Source organism: Nerophis lumbriciformis, linkage group LG26 (genome assembly GCF_033978685.3).
Source record: "Nerophis lumbriciformis linkage group LG26, RoL_Nlum_v2.1, whole genome shotgun sequence".
NCBI lineage: Eukaryota > Metazoa > Chordata > Actinopteri > Syngnathiformes > Syngnathidae > Nerophis > Nerophis lumbriciformis.
In genome coordinates, this window is record NC_084573.2 from 5,012,313 (window position 1) to 5,037,925 (window position 25,613).

Sequence of the window (25,613 nt, forward strand, 5' to 3'; positions counted from 1 at the left end):
GTGGATTTGTGCATCATTATTATTTTGTGAGAAAACGTTTTTTGTTAATGTAATTTAATTTATTATTATTTTTATATGAATGAATGTTACTTCCTCTTCCTTCGCACTTTTGAATGAGAAGGAGCAGATATCACTCCGCCAGAAAGTTGAGACCTGTGTGTGTGTGTTTCGTGTTTCCAACACAGGTTGCCAATAAATACTGAACCGACGGCATGGTGAAGTGTCTTTTATTTTAAAAATTTACACAACGCAGAATAAGACTCACTACACGTGCACACTACAAAACAACACCAAGATGGATGGCACTGGGAATGGCCAAGGTAGCAAAATACTGGAAGCTTAGAATCAACTGGCGTGGAGTGGAATCGCCGAGTGCCATCCAGCTGTCAAGGTGCTGCTTAAGTAGCACCAGGGTCGACTGGAAGCAGCTGTGCACGTCCCACAACTCCGCCCACAAGGGCAACACAGCAACTCTAGGAGGAAGGAGAAATGTAAGAACAAGGTCAACTGCACCAAAAGAGGAAAACTGACTGTTAGAGCCAAATTTCCTTAATTGTTTATATTGTTTTTATTTTGTTTTCTCTAGTTGATTGCTGGCCTCAGTTCATGCTGAATTTCCTATTTGGCAGATTGCTCCGCCCACTTCCTCTTGAGAACCAGGAAGTGTTGACAGGCATGGAACCGTTGCTATGGTGCGGTTGCCATGGTAGCCTCTTTTAATTGGGTTCAGGTGTGAGCACTTGTGGGGAGGACGAACAGGTGGTCAGGTCTCGCTGCTGTGACAATGTGCCATTCAAGGTCAGCATACATAATGTTCTATAACCTACATTTGATTTAGTTATAATAGCTCGGAATAAAGGGATTGTCATATCCAAACACATTTCTACAGAACTGGACATTCAATCATTTGCACGCGTCAAAGTGGTCAACACAGTCGCCCTCAGTATCAGCCCAAAGGTAAGGGCTGTACAATGATTATAAAATGCCTCATAGCCGATTATACAAATGCAGTGACGTGCGGTGAGGTTGATGGCTGGTGAGATTTACAAACATATGAACCCTAAAGAGTATCTTATTCACCATTTGATTGGCAGCAGTTAACGGGTTATGTTTAAAAGCTCATACCAGCATTCTTCCCTGCTTGGCACTCAGCATCAAGGGTTGGCATTGGGGGTTAAATCACCAAAAACGATTCCCGGGCGCAGTGCTGCTGCTGCCCACTGCTCCCCTCACCTCCCAGGGGGTGAACAAGGGGATGGGTCAAATGCAGAGGACAAATTTCACCACACCTAGTGTGTGTGTGACAATCATTGCTACTTTAACTTAACTTTAACTTTACACATACAAACTGTAGCACACAAAAAAGCACATTTAAAAAAAAAAAAAAAACGTTATTATGGTCTTACCTTTACTTATAAATGAAGTCCATGCGCCGCAACTAAAGCCCTCACTTAAACTTTCCACGTGCAAGATTGAATCTATTTAAAAAAGTGTAACCGAGGGTTTATAAATGTGGCCTATACTGTATGAAACTACAAAATAACAAACACGGAGGCTCCAGTTTACACGAGGACCACTTTATTTACCTTCTTTCAAAAACCTCCACAACGTGACATCACTTCCGCTCTTAGCGCCTTCAAAATAAGAGCTCAAGGCATATACTGTATAACAGCGCATAACAGGAACTTAACATAACAAAGAGGAAAGCCCATGAAAATAGGTTACAAAAGTTATTTAATAAGAAGCCAAAAAGTGCAAAAACAATAATGTTGGAGGAGTTGTGAATTAGGTACACCTGCAGTCTGCAGGTGTATCTAATGTTGTGGCCCTGCAGTCATTCACAACTCCTCCAACACCAACATTATTGTTTTTGCACTTTTTGGCTTCTTATGAAATAACTTTTTTAAATAGATTCAATCTTGCACGTGGAAAGTTTAAGTGTGGGCTTTAGTTGATACGACAATTCTACGGCGGGGGTGCAGGAGGTGAGCCTCAGCCAGTGCGTCTTTTGCAGCCGTTTTATGATCGCTCAGCACAAGAAATACGTTACACACATACAGTTGTTGACAAAATACACTGTACATTATATACCTCAGCTAACTAAACTATGGAAATGTATAATATAATTCATATAGCAATACAGTCTCACTGCACAGCAGGCCAGCAGTTAGCCGAGTCATTGCGCAATCCATGTTGCCTCAACTGGCTGCTGTTCACCGCACCGTCTCTTCTCAGTATTTGAACGGCAAATGTGAAAATTCAGCGATTTTGAATAAAAATAATCTAAAACTGGTGAAGTTAAATGGAAAATAACTTTATAGTATAATCACTGGATACATATAACAATTTTTTTTTCTTTTCTTTTTACATTTTTTTTTCTTTCCATGATGGCATGTGAGGCCCCGCCTCACCTGCCTCTAGTGACTGCACGTCACTGTACAAATGTGATGAATTCATCTTGATACTGTCCTGCCACAGTGAATATGTTTCCCTTTTAAAGGGCAAAGTCCTCCCAGGGTCTTTTGTCCTAATGACTGTCTGGTTAAAGTGAGGAGACTATAATTTAGGAAAACTATTTATTTCACAAATGGGCGAGAATAAGTAACACATTTTTACAGGTAGCTAAATTCGACAGAACACCTGCATCATCTTCTCAACAACACCCACATTCTTACATACAACATATTTAAGAATGGCAGTAATAAATAAATACAAAGTGTATTCGGATACAAACAATTATTGAAGGTGTCTACTCTATTAAAGGACATATATGTGCACATGTATGCACTGATTAAAAATACAGAACTATAATGCCCACCTTTAGACTTTCTCCATCAAACGCCATTCTTACTTTTTCCTCTTTCTTCTTCTTCTTTATATTTCCATTAGAGATGCGCGTATAGGCAATTATTTCATCCGCAACCGCATCACAAAAGTCGTCAACCATCCGCATCCACCCGAACTAACATTTAATCAAAACCGCACCCGCCCGTTGTTATATATCTAATATAGACGATGCAAGGCATTAGTGAGGTTATAAAGCTTTTGCCTGTTAAAGAAAGGAGATTGATCCAATGTAGCACAGACATTCAATGCGTGCCACGCTGTCACGGCCCAGACGCACACCATTGCGCAATCATCTGGGAGCCGCGCTGAGCGCACCTCCAAGCGCGTGGAGGTGCGATGTCCCTTGCACCCGCGGCGGCTCCACCCGGGCTCGCGCGCACCGTGGCGGCCATCCTACTCGTCGCGGCCTAGCCCTCGCGGCTCTCGCTGCCGGCGACGGCCGGGTATGGGCCCGACGCTCCAGCGCCATCCATTTTCAGGGCTAGTTGATTCGGCAGGTGGGTTGTTACACACTCCTTAGCGGGTTCCGACTTCCATGGCCACCGTCCTGCTGTCTATATCAACCAACACCTTTTCTGGGGTCTGATGAGCGTCGGCATCGGGCGCCTTAACCCGGCGTTCGGTTCATCCCGCAGCGCCAGTTCTGCTTACCAAAAGTGGCCCACTCGGCTCACCAGGGTGAGCCCCAACCCTTTCGTGAGCGCACTGCGCGCGGGGGGACCCCTGTTACGTGCCCCCGGCCACGGGGGTGGCGGGCAGGTAAGCTGCGCAGGCGGAGCGCGCGGAGTGACCCCTGTCACGAGCCCCCGGCCACGGGGGTGGCGGGCAGGTAAGCTGCGCAGGCGGAGCGCGCGGAGTGACCCCTGTTACGAGCCCCCTGCTGCGAGTGACGCCGGCCGCGGCGAAGGCGGACGAGGCGGGGTGTCGGTGCGGTGGGCGCGGTGGTGACCCTGGACGTGCGTCGGGCCCTTCTCGCGGATCACCTCAGCTACGGCTCCCGGTGGGGCCCTCTCGGGGGAAGGGGCCTCGGTCCCGGACCCCGGCGAGGCGTCCCTTCTCCGCTCCGTAAAAGTGTCCATCTCTTTTTTTTTTCTTCTTCTGTTGTGGCATATGGTGCAGGTGCCTGCTCGTTTTTCGTATGTGGGTAACAACATTTAACTATGTATATATATTTCCCAATTGGTTTAACTGCCACCCGCCTGAATCTATTTAAAATCTAATTTTTTTAAATTTCAACCGCCCGACCCGACCCGCGGATAAAATCTAATTTTTTTTTATTTCAACCGCCCGACCCGCGGATAATCCGTGGACTCCGCGGTTGTGTCCGCAAACCGCGCATCTCTAATTTCCATCGCACTAGTAGAAGATCTTAGGTGTATTGCTGCCCTCCACAGGCTATTAACAGAATGTCCTCCTTCTGACCTATGGCCCACACTACAGACTTGGACACAAACAGGACAGAAAGTAAAAAGCAGCTTTAAGGAGGTCAAAACAAAATGTATGCATTCTTTCCAACGTCCGCTGGGTGGCAGCAGAGGCTCCATGTATTACCTGAAGAAACATTTGACTTCTGACCTTTCCACATTATTTATCTCATCTTTACTGCTGGAGTTCAGCTCACTGAGGATGTAAGCTCCATTTTGGTATTTTAATTATCTTTAATTATTCATAAACAAACCATTATTATCATCACTGCCTCATTTTTTTCACTCTCTACTAATTAAAACAATTCTAGCACAAAAACATTCAGGATGTTCATACAAACAATATTACACATCCCCAAATGTACCACTTTATTATGGTATTAATATCATATATTATTACATTGAATATTCACATGTTTATAACAGTGCTGAACATTTTAATTTCCCCTCGGGGATTAATAAAGTATTTCTGATTCTGATCATTACATCACTCTCATAAAGCCTTTAAAGCTGAATATGTTTTTTACCATAGCTCAGCTTCACAATGTTGGAATAATATTCTTCTATTGTTTAGAATATTACACTTGACTCTTTTTCTTTGCTCAAATGAACAGGATGAAAGTGTCTTTAATTGTCACTACTGAGTGTAACTATATATAATTATGTATATAATAATCTTACATTCTTCACCTTCATTACCGCTTGATTTAACTCTCATCTTATTTTATCCAGAGAGAACTTGACCATAAAAAGATGGCTGCACATCAATAAACTGCCACTAAACTTCAATACAACTAAATATATCATATTTGGAGATTGTAAAAATGTAAAAAAACAAATTAAGATGGATTATATTGAAATGAAAGGAATAAAGATAATCACATGTTTAGGAGTTAATATAGATGATGGAATAAGCTGGAAACTACATATAAGTCATATAAAGAAAACATAAAAACATGGAGTGCAATACTAAATAGAATAAAATACATACTTACAAATATTAACTACAATTATTGTACCCAACTTCAGTTGAAGCATACATTGTTTATTGCATAAAATTCTGGGGACATACATATAAAACAATCACACAATATTCATATTACAAAAGAGAGTAATAAAGACAATTAATAGAATGGATTATAGAGACCCAACTAATGATTCATAAAGTCACACATTTTAAAATTGTAAAAAAGACAACTGTTCAAATGATGTATAAAGTAAATAATAATAAGCTTCCAGAAGTGGTCCAGAAGATGTTTCAGATGTGAACCAGTAAATATGAACTAAGAGGGATTTATGTGTACTCAAAAGCAAAGGTATGAACACATGTAAAACAAATATGTACATCATATAAAGGAGTTCATCTATGGAATCATCTACAATTAGAAAATAAAACATGTAACACTTCATTATTTCGAAAAACATATATAAAACACTATGATGAATAAGTATAAAAGTGAATTATGAATATCTCCACATTAAAGGCCTACTGAAAGCCACTACTACCGACCACGCAGTCTGATAGTTTATATATCAATGATGAAATCTTAACATTGCAACACATGCCAATACGGCCGGGTTAGCTTACTAAAGTGCAATTTTAAATTTCGCGCAAAATATCCTGCTGAAAACGTCTCGGTATGATGACGTCAGCGCGTGACGTCACGGATTGTGGAGGACATTTTGGGACAGCATGGTGGCCAGCTATTAAGTCGTCTGTTTTCATCGCAAAATTCCACAGTATTCTGGACATCTGTGTTGGTGAATCTTTTGCAATTTGTTCAATGAACAATGGAGACAGCAAAGAAGAAAGCTGTAGGTGGGAAGCGGTGTATTGCGGCGGACTGCAGCAACACAAAGACGGCCGGTGTTTCATTGTTTACATTCCTGGAAGATGACAGTCAAGCTTTACCATTGGCCTGTGGAGAACTGGGACAACAGAGACTCTTACCAGGAGGACTTTGAGTTGGATACGCAGACGCGGTACCGTGAGTACGCTTCCAAACATTTGATCGCTTGCCCGTACGTGCGTGCCGCTATGTGCATGTCACGTACGTAACTTTGGGGACTTTGGGGAAATATATGTGCTGTATGAACTTTGGGGAGGTGAACGGTACTTTGGGCTGTGGGATTGAGTGTGTTGTGCAGGTGTTTGAGTTGCATTGGCGGGTTATATGGACGGGAGGGGGGAGGTGTTTGTTATGCGGGATTAATTTGTGGCATATTAAATATAAGCCTGGTTGTGTTGTGGCTAATAGAGTATATATATGTCTTGTGTTTATTTACTGTTTGAGTCATTCCCAGCTGAATATCAGGTCCCACCCGCCTCTCACAGCATCTTCCCTATCTGAATCGCTCCCACTGCCCTCTAGTCCTTCACTCTCACTTTCCTCATCCACAAATCTTTCATCCTCGCTCAAATTAATGGGGAAATCGTCGCTTTCTCGGTCCGAATCGCTCTCGCTGCTGGTGGCCATGATTGTAAACAATGTGCAGATGTGAGGAGCTCCACAACCTGTGACGTCACGCTACTCGTCTGCTACTTCCGGTACAGGCAAGGCTTTTTTATCAGCGACCAAAAGTTGGGAACTTTATCGTCGATGTTCTCTACCAAATCCTTTCAGCAAAAATATGGCAATATCGCGAAATGATCAAGTATGACACATAGAATGGACCTGCTATCCCCGTTTAAATAAGAAAATCGCATTTCAGTAGGCCTTTAAGTGTTTATTTGATCAAATTGTTCTGTTCATTTTAAAGTACACAAATGTGTATATTAACTCATGTACTTGACTGAAATAAAAGCACTAATCTGAAGTGTCTAATCTATAATTGATAGAATCATATTAACAAGATTGTGTTACACACACAACAATGATGTCACACATGTTATATGTGCTGATGTTGTTAGAAAGTCAAAGTTAACAAAGTTTTGACAGTTTATTTCAAATCCTGCATCTTCATTTGCTGCTGCTGTTCTCACCAGCACACTTGTGTTTCTTACACTGGTACTTATAGGAGAATCTTTCACCACACACACTGCAACTCAATATTTTCTTTCCTGTGTGTCTTCTCATGTGTGCTGTAAGAGTGTCTAGGTGACGAAAGCTTTTGTTGCAGCTTGAACAGGAGTATGGTTTTTCACCAGAGTGCGTTCTCATGTGTGATTTTAATTGCTGTCTTTCTTTATAACCGTTACCACATACTGAACATATAAAAGGTTTTTCACCAGTGTGTGTTCTTATGTGTATTTTTAAACTTTGATTTATTACAAAACTTTTACCACATTCTGAGCAGGAAAAAGGTTTTTCTCCAGTGTGTATTCTCATGTGTGTTTTTAAACTTTGATTTATTACAAAACTTTTACCACATTCGGAGCAGGAAAAGGGTTTTTCTCCAGTGTGTATTCTCATGTGTGCTTTGAAATGGTCCCTTCGAGTAAGATCTTTACCGCAGATTGAACATGAAAAAGGTTTTTCTCCGGTGTGTGTTCTCATGTGTGCTTTGAAATGGGGCCTTTGAGTAAAACCTTTACCGCAGATTGAACATGAAAAAGGTCTTTCTCCAGTGTGTGTTCTCATGTGTATTTTCAAATAATCACTATGAGTAAAACCTTTACCACAGATTGAGCATGAAAATGGTTTTTCTCCAGTGTGTGTTCTCATGTGTCTTTTAAGACTACTAAGGCGTTTGAACGTTTTGTCACAGTGGGAACACCTCAGGTGTGTGTTGTCAGTGTGACATGTCTTATCATCTTTAGAGTCTTCATCATCAGTGTCAGGAGAGTGTGACGTTGTGTCCTCACTATCTGATAGTGGAGCTAAGAGCTTGTCTGCTTGTGATCCTCCACAGTGGTCTCCATCAGCTTCTGTTGTCATGTGTTGAGTTGAGCTGCTGCTTGGAGGCTCCGCCTCTCTCTTCTCCTCACTCTCACCTTTGACCTCATCACCTTCACTCTTCACAGGGACACCAGTCACTGGCATCTTGGTGACATCAACCTCCTCCAGTCCTTCAAGATGCTCTCCCTGCTGACTGATGCTGTGTTCCTCCTCTTCCTCCTTAATGTGAGGGCTCAGTGGATCCACTGCTTCCTCTTTAAATCGGGGTGTCAGTGGGTCCTCCTCTTCCTCTTTAAAATGGGGTGTCAGTGGGTCCTCCTCTTCCTTTTTAAAATGGGGGATCAGTGGGTATTCCTCTTCCTTCTTAATGTGGGAGGGCTGTGGCTCCTCCGTCCGCATCCTGAAGCTCCACTTCTGTTGCTCAGGGTGAAGATGTTCTTCCCAGACGTCTGCAAGACAAACACACCATCTCTGCTCAGTCACACAATGCATTCAGTACTTTTACATGCACTTAGGAAAAACAAGTTATCGTATGAACTGTCTTGAAATCTCAGTGACGCACAAACACGCTGCTCTTTACAACATTATTCACAGGGAAATAAAAACAAACCAGGACGACAGGACTTTTTACTATGGATGGACGATATGGTTTAAAATGGATTTTGCGACATATTATTTCATATAGAATTACTAATAGAACCATTTTAAAACAGGCTACACAGGCTCCTAATTTAGTTGCTGAAATATGCAGTAAAATATTACATCATTTCCAGTATTATTTTCTCAAATGAAGTAACCAGATATTAACAGTAAATAAACAAGTACATTAATAATTGTTTCGACAAAATAATACAATTAGAAATGACACAATATGTTACTGCATATGTCAGCTGCCAAATTAGGAGCTTTTGTAACCCGCTTTGAAATTCTTCTATTATCAATCATTAGTGCTATTTTCCCTGTGACTGCTGCTAAAATTGTAGAACGCATTAAAGGGGAACATTATCACCAGACCTATGTAAGCGTCAATATATACCTTGATGTTGCAGAAAAAGCACCATATTTTTTTTTAACCGATTTCCGAACTCTAAATGGGTGAATTTTGGCCAATTAAACGCCTTTCTATTATTCGCTCTCGGAGCGATGACGTCACGTTGTGACGTCACATCGGGAAGCAATCCGCCATTTTCTCAAACACATTGCAAACACCGAGTCAAATCAGCTCTGTTATTTTCCGTTTTTCGACTGTTTTCAATCAATCAATCAATCAATGTTTATTTATATAGCCCTAAATCACAAGTGTCTCAAAGGGCTGCACAAGCCACAACGACATCCTCGGTATAGCCCACATAAGGGCAAGGAAAAACTCACCCCAGTGGGACGTCGATGTGAATGACTATGAGAAACCTTGGAGAGGACCGCATATGTGGGTAACCCCCCCCCTCTAGGGAGACCGAATGCAATGGATGTCGAGTGGGTCTAACATAATATTGTGAGAGTCCAGTCCATAGTGGATCCAACATAATAGTAAGAGTCCAGTCCACAGTGGGGTCAGCAGGAAACCATCCCGAGCGGAGACGGGTCAGCAGCGCAGAGATGTTCCCAACCGATATACAGGCGAGCGGTCCACCCCGGGTCCCGACCCCGGACAGCCAGCACCCCATCCATGGCCACCGGATCTGTGTGTTTCCCCTTCCACAAGGGATAGGGGGGAGCAGAGGAGAAAAGAAAAGAAACGGCAGATCAACTGGTCTAAAAAAAAGGGGGGCTATTCAAAGGCTAGAGTATACAAATGAGTTTTGAGATGGGACTTAAATGCTTCTACTGAGGTAGCATCTCTAATTGTTACCGGGAGGGCATTCCATAGTACTGGAGCCCCAATAGAAAACGCTCTACAGCCCGCAGACTTTTTTTGGGCTCTGGGAATCACTAATAAGCCGGAGTTCTTTGAACGCAGATTTCTTGCCGGGACATATGGTACAATACAATCGACAAGATAGGACGGAGCTAGACCGTGTAGTATTTTATACGTAAGTAGTAAAACCTTAAAGTCGCATCTTAAGTGCACAGGAAGCCAGTGCAGGTGAGCCAGTATAGGTATATATATATGTATATAAAGGTATATACAGTATAGGCGTAATATGATCAAACTTTCTTGTCTTGTCAAAAGTCTAGCAGCCGCATTTTGTACCAACTGTAATCTTTTAATGCTAGACATAGGGAGACCCGAAAATAATACGTTACAGTAGTCGAGACGAGACGTAACGAACGCATGAATAATGATCTCAGCGTCGCTAGTGGACAAAATGGAACGAATTTTAGCGATATTACGGAGATGAAAGAAGGCCGTTTTAGTAACACTCTTAATGTGTGACTCAAAGGAGAGAGTTGGGTGGAAGATAATAGCCAGATTCTTTACTGATTCGCCTTGTGTAATTGTTTGGTTGTCAAATGTTAAGGTGGTATTATTAAATAAATGTCGGTGTTTAGCAGGACCGATAATCAGCATTTCCGTTTTCTTGGCGTTGAGTTGCAAGAAGTTAGCGGACATCCATTGTTTAATTTCATTAAGACACGCCTCCAGCTGACTACAATCCGTCTGACTACAATTTCCGTACCTTGGAGACATCATGCCTCGTCGGGTGTGTTGTCGGAGGGTGTAACAACACGAACAGGGACGGATTCAAGTTGCACCAGTGGCCCAAAGATGCGAAAGTGGCAAGAAATTGGACGTTTGTTCCGCACACTTTACCGACGAAAGCTATGCTACGACAGAGATGGCAAGAATGTGTGGATATCCTGCGACACTCAAAGCAGATGCATTTCCAACCATAAAGTCAAAGAAATCTGCCGCCAGACCCCCATTGAATCTGCCGGAGTGTGTGAGCAATTCAGGGACAAAGGACCTCGCTAGCACGGCAAGCAATGGCGGCAGTTTGTTCCAGCAGACGAGCGAGCTAAACCCCCTGGATGTCTTGGCTCACACCGTCCCTTATGCCACCGAAGATGATCAAGAGAAGAATATCGACCCTAGCTTCCCTGGCCTGCTGACATCAACTCCAAAACTGGACAGATCAGCTTTCAGGAAAAGATAGCGGATGAGGGTATGTCTACAGAATATATTAATTGATGAAAATTGGGCTGTCTGCACTCTCAAAGTGCATGTTGTTGCCAAATGTATTTCATATGCTGTAAACCTAGTTCATAGTTGTTAGTTTCCTTTAATGCCAAACAAACACATACCAATCGTTGGTTAGAAGGCGATCGCCGAATTCGTCCTCGCTTTCTCCCGTGTCGCTGGCTGTCGTGTCGTTTTCGTCGGTTTCGCTTGCATACGGTTCAAACCGATATGGCTCAATAGCTTCAGTTTCTTCTTCAATTTCGTTTTCGCTACCTGCCTCCACACTACAACCATCCGTTTCAATACATGCGTAATCTGTTGAATCGCTTAAGCCGCTGAAATCCGAGTCTGAATCCGAGCTAATGTCGCTATAAACTTGCTGTTCTATGCGCCATGTTTGTTTGTGTTGGCATCACTATGTGACGTCACAGGAAAATGGACGGGTGTATATAACGATGGTTAAAATCAGGCACTTTGAAGCTTTTTTTTAGGGATATTGCGTGATGGGTAAAATTTTGAAAAAAACTTCAAAAAATTAAATAAGCCACTGGGAACTGATTTTTAATGGTTTTAACCCTTCTGAAATTGTGGTAATGTTCCCCTTTAACTGTTTTTTTTATAATCTGTTGAGACTGACCAACTTGACTCGTGACGTTGAGGGACTTGCTGAACAACTTGCCCCGACCTCCCTCATGGCCGTCCAGAACCACATAGCCCTGGACCGCATCCTAGCCAAGGAAGAAGGTGTGTGTGCAATGTTTGGCGACCAATGCTGCACCTTCATTCCTAACAACACCGCCCCCGATGGCTCGGTCCAGAGGGCCTTAGAAGGCCTCCGAGCCCTGTCTAAGGAACTTACTGAAGTTTCCGGTGTTTCTGACCCCTTTAAAGATTGGCTCCACAACACCTTTGGCAGGTGGTCTGACCTAATTAAGTCTGCCCTGGTCTCCATTGGAGTTTTCTTGGCCATCATAGTCTCATGCGGATGCTTTATCGCCCCTTGTGCTAGGTCTCTATGCACCCGCATCATTGTTAGAGCTGTCGAAGGTCAACCCACCCTGTTTCTGGGTTTGCTATGTCTCTGAAGGGGGTCAAGCATAGTGGTGACTTACGAGAATTGCGAGTTTCCTTCCCTGACCATGACGACATTGACGTGGACTCCCTCCATCTATTGCTAGCTTGCTCGAAAACCAAAACAGCACCTACTTTAATGTAGGGCGTGCTTTAGAAGTGTTGCACTAGTGATAGAGATCTTTTGGAGAAGATCTGAATGGGGATTGTGGAGAATATATATTTATATATGCAAGAGTTACTTCTTTATATTCATAGTCATATTCTGTTTTTCCATTTGTTCTCTTTCTGTTTGTCCGCAAGTAAACTGTGTGTGTTAACCTTGAAGCTTTGGAATGTAGGGAGTTGGAGTACTCCCTAAATATCTTATCTTTAGTTGAACAATGAGCCTGTATGTCCCATCTGGGGAGGGCGGGGGCTATTTGCAGATTCAAGAAGTAGTCTCTTCCCGTTTGAATGTTAAAACAACTTAGGAAGCCAATATGATTGTATTGGTCTAAGTGCTTCTCCTAAAGCTTTAGTAAAACTTGATAATATTCCAATTCTGTCTTAAATGGTCCTTCTTACTCAGCATATATGTCATCAAAAGAATTTGGGATTGACCAGTAACTTTGATTCCCCTGGAGGAAGAACTGGTCAGACGCAACAGGACCTTAACTTTAACTTACATAGGGACTGTGAATGATTCCAAAAAGTGCAGTTCCCCTTGAAATGAGAAAATAGAACAACAAGATATCATGTGAAGTGAATTATATTTAAAGAGCGCTTTTCTCTAGTGACTCAAAGCGCTTTACATAGTGAAACCTGTTGGAATAATTGTTTGTAAGTTATCACAAAAGAAATGTTGTATTATGAATGCTGTCTTTCGAGGCCTAACAAGAGGAAGAAGGCTCGTGAAACGCCACTGTGATTTCAACACGGACAGATGGCAGGATCTGCTCAACTTCCAGAGGAACTCTCTTTGAAGTGTTAAACGAACTCTCTCTGAAGTATTTCACAAACTCTCTTCCAACTATTTGGTAACCGAGGTCAACGCTATTTACGACCCGCTGCCCTCTTGAAGTTGCTGTGGTCAGGAGACGGGAGGGGTTATCCATTGTCCTCCAACACCTGCCCCAGCTGGATCCAGGAAGAGCCCAAGCCCGAGAAATCCTCTTCTTGGACTTCAAAGCGACCGAAAACAATGACTGTTTTACATACTTCCCATTCCTGCTGTGACAGGTGTTGGTGCGTGAACATTGAACATCTGAATAAAGGAGGTGACGAAAACCTTCTTCGTCAGAGCGTGGTGCAGGACTGTACAGAGAGTGCAGTGGCCATGTCTCTCCTCAATATTGAGTCCAAATTGAATTCTGTCTCTGTTTGATTCCTTGCCTTTTGTCTTGTTTAATAGATGTCCTCAGTGTTTGAACGTGACAAAACCCAATACCTAAGTCACATTTAAACCAGTGTGGGTGGCACTGGGAGCAGGTAGGTAAAGTGTCTTGCCCAAGGACACAACGGCAGTGACGAGGATGGCAGAAGCTGGGATCGAACCAGGAACCCTCAATTTGCTGGCACGCCCACCCTACTAACCGAGCTATACCGCCCCAAGTAACAAGAACAGAATATATGAATAATAAAATGCCTCATAGCAAATGTGATGAATCCATCTTAATACTGTCCTTTTTCACCTTTGTTGGAACTCAGGGTGTGGCTGATCATTGCAACAACTAGCATGGAATAAGATGGACACCATTGCTGTCCCACATTGTTCCCTTGCTCTCTGTCCCGCCTACCAAGCCAAAGACTTAGGCCCAATGACGAAACAGGGTGTAGCTGCCGCTGATTGGACCGACACCACATTTCCAACACTCCCCGTTGTCGGTTAAAAACATAGCTATGGGCTGCACTTTGGACACACCTGCTGTAGGCTACGAGGAGCTAGCAGCTACACAACAGCTAAACTAAAACAGCACATTTAAGCATATCAAATACTTATAGTTGCTTAAAGGCCTACTGAAAGCCACTACTACCGACCACGCAGTCTGATAGTTTATATATCAATGATGAAATCTTAACATTGCAACACATGCCAATACGGCCAGGTTAGTTTACTAAAGTGCAACACAAACACGGCCGGTGTTTCATTGTTTACATTCCCGAAAGATGACAGTCAAGCTTTACCATTGGCCTGTGGAGAACTGGGACAACAGAGACTCTTACCAGGAGGACTTTGAGTTGGATACGCAGACGCGGTACCGTGAGTACGCATGCAGCTGCGGCTTCCAAACATTTGATAGCTTGCCCGTACGTGCGTGCCGCTATGTGCATGTCACGTACGTAACTTTGGGGACTTTGGGGAAATATATGTGCTGTGTTAACTTTGGGGAGGTGAACGGTACTTTGGGCTGTGGGATTGAGTGTGTTGTGCAGGTGTTTGAGTTGCATTGGCGGGTTATATGGGCGGGAGGTGTTTGTTATGCGGGATTAATTTGTGGCATATTAAATATAAGCCTGGTTGTGTTGTGGCTAATAGAGTATATATATGTCTTGTGTTTATTTACTGTTTTAGTCATTCCCAGCTGAATATCAGGTCCCACCCGCCTCTCACAGCATCTTCCCTATCTGAATCGCTCCCACTGCCCTCTAGTCCTTCACTCTCACTTTCCTCATCCACGAATCTTTCATCCTCGCTCAAATTAATGGGGAAATTGTCGCTTTCTCGGTCCGAATCGCTCTTGCTGCTGGTGGCCATGATTGTAAACAATGTGCAGATGTGAGGAGCTCCACAACCTGTGACGTCACGCTACTCGTCTGCTACTTCCCGTACAGGCAAGGCTTTTTTATCAGCGACCAAAAGTTGCGAACTTTATCGTCGATGTTCTCTACTAAATCCTTTCAGCAAAAATATGGCAATATCGCAAAATGATCAAGTATGACACATAGAATGGACCTGCTATCCCCGTTTAAATAAGAAAATCGCATTTCAGTAGGCCTTTAATTCGTACACAGTCTCCAAAACAGAAGTCTGATAGAAAGTATCCAGTAACAAACGTGTCCGCATCGTTCAGCTTTCTGCGCCATGAGCTTGACTTAATGAATTATTGTAGCCACTAGGTGTTGTGAAAGATCAAATTACCATTGCAAAAGCATCCGTCATAAGTTTTGTGTTTTTTTTATATTTGTGTCAAAATGTGTAAGCATACTTTGTGGCTTTCACCAGTAGGGTCGCTATCGCTATAAGGGTCAGTCGATATCGCTATGGGGTCCGCAACCCTAATGCCGCCCTCCAGTGGTCCACAGAGGCTGAAAAGGCTTTCATTGACCTCAAACATGACCTGTCCTCCACCTCCGCTTTTGCTGCCCTTTTTCTTGGATGTTTCTGAAAGTGCCTTTTTTCCAGAAACAAAAGGGGGAGGAGGTGTGGGGGGGAACGCGTCTAGTTTTTGGTTTCATCGATATGATCAATCCAGCACAAGGGAAAAGGTACTTACCGTATTTTCCGCACTATAAGCCGACCCGGGTTATTAGCCGCACCTTCAATGAATGGCATATTTCAAAACTTTGTCCACCTATAAGCCGCCCCGGACTATAAGCCGCGCCTACGCTGCGCTAAAGGGAATGTAAAAAAAACAGTCAGATAGTTCAGTCAAACTTTAATAATATATTAAAAACCAGCGTTCTAACAACTCTGTCCCAAAATGTACGCAAATGTGCAATCACAAACATAGTAAAATTCAAAATAGTGCAGAGCAATAGCAACATAATGTTGCTCGAACGTTAATGTCACAACACACAAAATAAACATAACGCTCACTTTCTGAAGTAATTCTTCATTCGTAAATCCTTCGAATTCTTCGTCTTCGGTGTCCGAATTGAAAAGTTGGGCAAATGTGGGATCCAAAATGGCCGGTTCCGTCTCGTCGAAGTCATCGGAGTCAGTGTCACTGTTGTCCAGCAGTTCTGTGAATCCTGCCTTCCGGAAAGCTCGGACCACAGTTGTGACCGAAATATCTGCCCAGGCATTTACGATCCACTGGCAGATGTTGGCGTATGTCGTCCGGCGCTGTCTGCCTGTCTTAGTGAAAGTGTGTTCCCCTTCGGTCATCCATTGTTCCCACGCCGTTCGCAGTCGTGATTTGAATGCCCTGTTGACACCAATATCCAGCGGTTGGAGTTCTTTGGTTAATCCACCCGGAATGACGGCGAGTGTTGTATTTGTGTGCTTCACTTGTTTTTTGACACCATCTGTGATGTGGGCGCGCATGGAGTCGTATATCAACATGGACGGAGCTGTGTGAAAAAAGCCACCCGGCCTCTTCGCGTAAACTTTCCTTAACCACTCGCTCATCTTTTCTTCATCCATCCATCCCTTCGAGTTAGCTTTTATGATGACGCCGACTGGAAAGGTCTCTTTTGGCAAGGTCTTCCTTTGGAATATCACCATGGGTGGAAGTTTCAGGCCATTAGCATGGCAAGCTAGAACCACAGTGAAGGATGACTTCTCATTCCCTGTGGTGCGAATATTCACCGTACGTGCTCCCGTTGTATCCACAGTGCGGTTCACAGGAATATCAGTTGCTGTGAAATAGTAATCCGTGTGAGGATGGAGAGATTGCGTCTTTTCATGAACCGGATCCTTGTCGCTTAGTAGGAGCCATTTTGTGGTCTTTACAGATGTAAACAGGAAATGAAACGTACGGTAATATCCGCGCCCTTTTTCTTCTTCTACGCGGGCGGGTGGTTGCTTACAGTAGAAGAAGAAGCGCTTCCTGTTCTATGGGGGCGGGTGCTTACCTTGGCGGTTGCTTGCATAGAAGAAGAAGCGCTTCCTGTTCTACCGGGAAAAAAGATGGCGGCTGTTTACCGAAGTTGCGAGATCGAAACTTTATGAAAATGAATCTTAATATTTATCCATATGTAAAGCGCACCGGGTTATAAGCCGCACTGTCAGCTTTTGAGTAAATTTGTGGTTTTTAGGTGCGGCTAATGGTGCGGAAAATACGGTACTAGAGATGCGCGGTTTGCGGACACAACCGCGGAGTCCGCGGATTATCCGCGGGTCGGGCGGTTGAAAAAAAAATAATTTGATTTTATCCGCGGGTCGGGTCGGGCGGTTGAAATTAAAATTTTTTTAATTATAAATAGATTCAGGCGGGTGGCCGTTAAACCAATTCGGAAATATATATACATAGTTAAATGTTGTTACCCACATACGAAAAACGAGCAGGCACCTTTTAGCTTTTAACTTTTTGAACTGTTTTTAACTTTTAAACTGTTTTTATTTAACAAACTGTTCTTAGGGTAATTTATATTTGCTTTTTAAATGTGCATTTTTATTTCTGTTTTAAACGTTATTTTTTAGTCTGTCCTTTGCCTTCATTTCTTTGTGGTGTACAGCCCTTTGTTTTTCAACTGTGCTTGTCTTTAAAGGGCTTTATAAATAAAGTTGGTATGGTATGGTATGGTACCTGCAGCATATGCCACAACAGAAGAAGAAAAAAAAAAGAGATGGCAACGCCGGCAGCAAACGTGGTACGCGACAAACTAAAAAAGGGAATACTAAAGACCAGGGGGAAAAAAGGCCAGAAAAGTTCAGCGTGGACTCGTTTTTATGAGGTTGTAAATCAGGATGATAGTAATGCTGGCTACGTGATTTGCAAGAGCTGCGACGCTGTTTATGTCTACGACAGTCACAAAACCGGGACATCTAACATGGTGCATCGCATTTGTGCAAAACCCCGAATCTCCACAAACACCCTGAGCATGAGCAGTTTCGTCCGCCGTGATCCCAGAAGAGTGCCACAGGGTGTTAAAACAAGATAGAACGCAGCTGCCTGCAGCAGTTTGAGTGGTGGCCATGGAAGTCGGAACCCGCTAAGGAGTGTGTAACAACCCACCTGCCGAATCAACTAGCCCTGAAAATGGATGGCGCTGGAGCGTCGGCCCATACCCGGCCGTCGCCGGCAGCGAGACGCGCTTGGAGGTGCGCTCAGCGCGGCTCCCATATGATTGCGCACTAGTGTGCGTCTGGGCCGTGACAGCGTGGCACGCATTGAATGTCTCTGCTCCATTGGATCAGTCTCCTTTCTTTAACAGGCAAAAGCTTTATAACCTCACTAATGCCTTGCATCGTCTATATTAGATGTATAACAACGGGCGGGTGCGGTTTTGATTAAATGTTAGTTCGGGTGGATGCGGATGGTTGACGACTTTTGTGATGCGGTTGCGGATGAAATAATTGCCTATCCGCTAGAGATGCGCGGTTTGCGGGCACAACCGCGGAGTCCGCAGATTATCCGCAGAGTCCGCGGATTATCCGCGGATCGGGCGGATGAAATAAAAAAAAAATAGATTTTATCCGCGGGTCGGGTCGGGCGGTTGAAATAAAAAAAAAAAATTTTTTAAATAGATTCAGGCGGGTGGCAGTTAAACCAATTGGGAAATATATATACATAGTTAAATGTTGTTACCCACATACGAAAAACGAGCAGGCACCTGCTGCATATGCCACAACAGAAGAAAAAAAAGAAAAAGAGATGGACACTTTTACGGAGCGGCGAAGGGACGCCTCGCCGGGGTCCGGGACCGAGGCCCCTTCCCCCGAGAGGGCCCCACCGGGAGCCGTAGCTGAGGCGATTCGCGAGACACCCCGCCTCGTCCGCCTTCGCCGCGGCCGGCGTCACGCGCAGCAGGTAAGCAGCTTACCTGCCCGCCACCCCCGTGGCCGGGGGCTCGTAACAGGGGTCACTCCGCGCGCTCCGCCCGCGCAGCTTACCTGCCCGCCACCCCTGTTGCCGGGGGCGCGTAACAGGGGTCACGCCGCGCGCAGTGCGCTCACGAAAGGGGTGGGGCTCACCCTGGTTGATATAGACAGCAGGACGGTGGCCATGGAAGTCGGAACCCGCTAAGGAGTGTGTAACAACCCACCTGCCGAATCAACTAGCCCTGAAAATGGATGGCGCTGGAGCGTCGGCCCATACCCGGCCGTCGCCGGCAGCGAGACGCGCTTGGAGGTGCGCTCAGCGCGGCTCCCATATGATTGCGCAGTAGTGTGCGTCTGGGCCGTGACAGCGTGGCACGCATTGAATGTCTCTGCTGCATTGGATCAGTCTCCTCTCTTTAACAGGCAAAAGCTTTATAACCTCACTAATGCCTTGCATCGTCTATATTAGATATATAACAACGGGCGGTTGCGGTTTTGATTAAATGTTAGTTCGGGTGGATGCAGATGGTTGACGACTTTTGTGATGCGGTTGCGGATGAAATAATTGCCTATCCGCGCATCTCTAGTACTTACTGACTTGTGTTGACAATTCCAGTGGTTGGCCGGAAGCAACCCCAACCTCTAAGTAGGATGCAAAACCAGTTAATAAATGGCTTGTGAATGACCTCATACCACGACGTGGTTTCCCTCAAAAGATTAGATCAGACAAAGGTAGCCATTTTAAAAACACCCGCTTAACCTTGGTCGAAAATGCTCTCGGACTCGAACACAGGTTCGGCTCGGAGTACCATCCTCAGTCCCAAAGTAAGGTCGAAAGGATGAACCAGAACATCAAAACAAAATTGGCTGAAATCTGTGCACAGACCAAAATGAATTGGGTTGACGGGTTGCCATTGGCTTTAAAAACCATCCGAATGTCCGTGAACAAAACTGTTTTATCGCCCTATGAATTGCATACAGGTCAGCCCTTCCCAGGACCAGCAGCTCCCTTGGGGGGAGGAATCACCGTAAAACCAAAATGGTATTTTGACCAGATTCAGAATGTATGTGCCAGTTCCTCTGTACAGATTCCAGGACGACAGCCCGCCACTCCACATTCCCTTCCGCCCGCTGAGTGGGTCAAGGTCATCAAGCCAAAGTGGACGGGCCCCTTCAAGGTCGTGGAGCTCATGTCCCACGCCCTTTGACCCCCAAGCAGTGCCTTTTGGGCCGCAGTGAGTTAGACAGAAAGTTCCAGAACTGTTCACGTTATACCATCTCATCTCATTGTGCAACATGTGAATGTTTGAAGTGGAACTAAATGTGATCTCTGAAAGGGGTACACAATATTTCCAAAGCAGGGACCACATCCACATATACGAACCCCGTTTCCATATGAGTTGGGAAATTGTGTTAGATGTAAATATAAACGGAATACAATGATTTGCAAATCATTTTCAACCCATATTCAGTTGAATATGCTACAAAGACAACATATTTGATGTTCAAACTCATAAACATTTATTTTTTTTGCAAATAATCATTAACTTTAGAATTTGATGCCAGCAACACGTGACAAAGAAGTTGGGAAAGGTGGCAATAAATACTGATAAAGTTGAGGAATGCTCATCAAACACTTATTTGGAACATCCCACAGGTGAACAGGCCTATTGGGAACAGGTGGGTGCCATGATTGGGTATAAAAATAGATTCCACGAAATGCTCAGTCATTCACAAACAAGGATGGGGCGAGGGTCACCACTTTGTCAACAAATGCGTGCGCAAATTGTTGAACAGTTTAAGAAAAACCTTTCTCAACCAGCTATTGCAAGGAATTTAGGGATTTCACCATCTACGCTCCGTAGTATCATCAAAGGGTTCAGAGAATCTGGAGAAATCACTGCACGTAAGCAGCTAAGCCCGCGACCTTCGATCCCTCAGGCTGTACTGCATCAACAAGCGACATCAGTGTGTAAAGGATATCACCACATGGGCTCAGGAACACTTCAGAAACCCACTGTCAGTAACTACAGTTGGTCGCTACATCTGTAAGTGAAAGTTAAAACTCTCCTATGCAAGGCGAAAACCGTTTATCAACAACACCCAGAAACGCCGTCTGCTTCGCTGGGCCTGAGCTAATCTAAGATGGACTGATACAAAGTGGAAAAGTGTTCTGTGGTCTGACGAGTCCACATTTCAAATTGTTTTTGGAAACTGTGGACGTCGTGTCCAAAGAGGAAAAGAACCATCCGGATTGTTATAGGCGCAAAGTGTAAAAGGCAGCATGTGTGATGGTATGGGGGTGTATTAGTGCCCAAGACATGGGTAACTTACACATCTGTGAAGGCACCATTAATGCTGAAAGGTACATACAGGTTTTAGAGCAACATATGTTGCCATCCAAGCAACGTTACCATGGACGCCCCTGCTTATTTCAGCAAGACAATGCCAAGCCACGTGTTACATCAACGTGGCTTCATAGTAAAAGAGTGCGGGTACTAGACTGGCCTGCCTGTAGTCCAGACCTGTCTCCCATTGAAAATGTGTGGCGCATTATGAAGCCTAAAATAGCACAACGGAAACCCCCGGACTGTTGAACAACTTAAGCTGTACATCAAGCAAGAATGGGAAAGAATTCCACCTGAGAAGCTTCAAAAATGTGTCTCCTCAGTTCCCAAACGTTTATTGAGTGTTGTTAAAAGGAAAGGCTATGTAACACAGTGGTGAACATGCCCTTTCCCAACTACTTTGGCACGTGTTGCAGCCATGAAATTCTAAGTTAATTATTATTTGCAAAAAAAAAAAAAGTTTATGAGTTTGAACATCAAATATGTTGTCTTTGTAGTGCATTCAACTGAATATGGGTTGAAAATGATTTGCAAATCATTGTATTCCGTTTATATTTACATCTAACACAATTTCCCAACTCATATGGAAACGGGGTTTGTACAATACTAGTATATAACTGATGAAAAACAACATTATTTTGTTATTTTAATTATAAGTGTGCCAAATCACCTATATTTGAACACAGAAATGACTGCTGTCTGATAATCACATTAGTAACACAATAACAATCATGTGTCTGAGTACACCTATTAAATACAATTATTCTAACACGTCATGTTCATGTTAATGATGAAATATAAAGTTAGTAAAGATGTGAGAGTAAGAAGTAAACAAACCTGTTCTGTGTAACACAACTTGATGTTTCTTGAAAACAGCCTCCAGTAGTTGATGTTGTCGCTCCTTCTCCTCTTTTGTTGGACAAAGTTCCTCCTCTTTGTACTCTGCTGTCGTTCTTTCGCACATTTTCACACAATCACAACACTTTACACTCACACTTGATCTTAACTAAGCGATGTGTTGATCAAATCCGCGTCTCTTTGTTAGCAGCTAACAAGCTAAGCTAACTAGCACGCTAAGCTAACTAGCATGCTAAGCTAACTAGCGCGCTTAAACAACTAGCAAGCTAAGCGGGCCTAATAATGTCCAAAGTTGACTGAGACGAGTGGAGTTTATCCTGACACGGAGGATGAATAAAGTGTAGTTAGTAGCGATGTGAGGAGATGTGCCGAGGCTTAGAAGCGTGTGTGGAGTGAAGGCGGACTTTGCTGAAAAGCGCATATCCTCCACGCATGCGTCACTTAGGGGCGGGGCCAATGAGTCATAGTGATGGGCAAATCATGAACGAACCGTTCAAAATGTTTATTTTCATGGTGCCCACACAAAAAGCATGGCAACAAATAATATTTCAAATATATAAACATACTTGCCAACCCTCCTGAATTTTCCGAGGGACTCCCGAAATTCAGCGCCTCTCCCGAAAACCTCCCGGGACAAATATTCTCCCGAAAAGCTACCGATTTTCAGCCGGAGCTGGAAGCCACGCCCCCTCCAGCTCCATGCGGACCTGAGTGAGGACAGCCTTTTTTCATGACGGGAGGACAACAGGGTGACAAGAACTAAATCATTCAGACTAGAGATAAATTGTATTATTATGTTTATCTTACCTAAAAATAAATATATTTATTAATTTCCAAAAAAACCAACTAAATACATTTTTACTATATTTTACTAAAAACATCAAAATTAATTGTATTTTTATTTGTATTTTTTCGTGACTCCTTAATACATCCAGCCATAGAATTATACATTAAAATAAACATATTTGAAATAATTGATTTTAAATTATCATAATAATTCCTCTAAAATGATCATATTTAATTATTAAAATAATTGCTTGTTTATCAACAACTTTAGCATTTGATTCATTACATTTACAAGCTCTCAGAAGCCAAGTTATGTTATATTCCTTAATATTTATTTATGCAAGTTTGAAGTATCAATTATCTAAACACAGTTTTGTTTGCATATTTTCAGGATGTAGATATCTATATATATAAAATATATATATATATATATATATATATATATATATATATATATATATATATATATATGTGAGTGTGAATGTTGTCTGTCTATCTGTGTTGGCCCTGCGATGAGGTGGCGACTTGTCTAGGGTGTACCCCGCCTTCCGCCCGATTGTAGCTGAGATAGGCTCCAGCGCCCCCCGCGACCCCAAAAGGGAATAAGCGGTAGAAAATGGATGGATGGATGGATGGATATATATATATATATATATATATATATATATATATATATATATATATATATATATATATATATATATGTATGTGTGGGGGAAAAAAATCACAAGACTATTTCATCTCTACAGGCCTGTTTCATGAGGGGGGGTACCCTCAATCATCAGGAGATGATGATTGAGGGTACCCCCCCTCATGAAACAGGCCTGTAGAGATGAAATAGTCTTGTGATTTTTTTTCCCACACATACATATATTGCGCTCTACTACGGTATCGAGCACTATTTTTTGGATAACCTTATTAAGACATATATATATATATATATGTATATATATATATATATATATATATATATATATATATATATATATATATATATATATATATATATATATATATATATATGAAATACTTGACTTGGTGAATTCTAGCTGTCAATATACTCCTCCCATCTTAACCACGCCCCGCCCCGACCACGCCCCCACCCCCCACCTCCCGAAATCGGAGGTCTCAAGGTTGGCAAGTATGTATATAAACCGCATTTGACTTTAAATTATTAAATTAATCATTAATCATGTTCCATACCACTAACTTACATGATAACTGGCAACATAATGTTGTGTAGCAAATATTACTGGTACAATATTGACCAGCAAATTTTACACAGGAGGCATCGATTGTATTCAAATGTCAGTGACCAACAGTAAGTTACTTTATCTCTCATGTCTAATACACTCCACTTTTGTCAAGACTTGGTCTTGGGTGTTAGCTTTTCCGGGATGCAACGGAAAGTTGGCTCGGGTGAGACGGGAATGAAGGTACATGATTTATTTATCAAAATAAAAAAAAAGGAATAAATGAAAGCGCGCACAGTGGCGGAGAATAAACTATGAAACCAAAAGACTATAGCAAAAAAGTACAAATGAAAAACACGCACAATGGCGGAGAACAAACTATGAAACCAAAAAGACTATAAACATGGAACAAAAACTTACTTGGCTTGGACAAAAATAGTTGCATGAAGAATGGACAGAGCATAAATGTGGTGAGGTCGTCAGAAAGACAAACTGAAAAACACTGAACTTAAATACTACAGACATGATTAACGAAAACAGGTGCGTGACTCAAGACGTGAAACAGGTGCGTGACGTGACAGGTGAAAACTAATGGTTGCTATGGTGACAAACAAGAGTGCACAATGAGTCCAAACGTGGAACAGGTGAAACTAATGGGTAATCATGCAAACAAGACAAGGGAGTGAAAAGCCAGAAACTAAACAAAACATGACTTAAAACAAAACATGATTACACAGACATGACAACTTTCTTGTGTTGTGTCCTGGCTTATGTCCTCCTCCCGGGCTGGAGGATGTTTATATTGTGTTTCGTTTAAATTCGATGTGATCGCTTCAATTGGAAACACCTGTCAGCTGTCATTATCCGACACGTCCATGCAAGCCCCTCACAGCTTCACTAACAATTGGACTAAACAGAGCCTTTAACATCACAATCAACATTAGATTGACAAATGATAACAAGTAAACTAAATGGGATATGCCGATTATTACTCACATCCAGTCAAGAAGAAGAAGCTGTTGTAGCGTGCATACTGTCTGAGGCAGATATTTCCATATATCCGAATTTAAGTTGTACTTCTTTCATTTATTAGTCATATTTGAAAACAGCTCGTCTTTTTCCATTTATTCTCTTGATGCTCTGTCAGCAAGCATACTATGTGTGAAAACCTTGAGTTCTTTGGAATGTATTATGGCTAGGGAGTTGTGCTTTTGTTATGGCTAGGGAGGTGGAAGAAAAGAGAGGTTTTTGGCGTTGGGAAGAGAGACCATTTTGGGGTGTGCGGGATAGAAGGTTCGAGGGTTGGACTGGTCTCAATCATATTTATATGTTGTCAAAGCTTTGAGAATATATACAACAAAATACCTATTCTGTCTCTGGTGGTTTTTTCAACTCAGCTTTAAGTGTCGGAAAGAACTTGGGAGCGAATTGAGACTTG

General features: G+C 42.9%; 3 protein-coding genes across 3 annotated transcripts in view; 1 reads left to right on the top strand and 2 right to left on the bottom strand.

The window, feature by feature from the left end:
- Positions 1–22,611, bottom strand: part of LOC133624023 (uncharacterized) — a 66,056-nt gene extending 43,445 nt beyond the window's left edge. The window contains exon 1 of the mRNA XM_072916222.1: positions 22,176–22,611. Within this exon, the coding sequence (XP_072772323.1) occupies positions 22,176–22,302 (127 nt within the window). The 5' untranslated portion in view covers positions 22,303–22,611. The remainder of the gene's footprint in view (positions 1–22,175) is intronic.
- Positions 1–25,613, top strand: part of LOC133623969 (uncharacterized) — a 70,748-nt gene that overhangs the window by 11,672 nt on the left and 33,463 nt on the right. The window lies entirely within an intron of this gene.
- The window catches only part of LOC133623996 (uncharacterized), a 70,076-nt gene continuing 51,141 nt past the window's right edge, over positions 6,679–25,613 (bottom strand). The window contains exon 2 of the mRNA XM_072916199.1: positions 6,679–8,559. Within this exon, the coding sequence (XP_072772300.1) occupies positions 7,232–8,559 (1,328 nt within the window). The 3' untranslated portion in view covers positions 6,679–7,231. The remainder of the gene's footprint in view (positions 8,560–25,613) is intronic.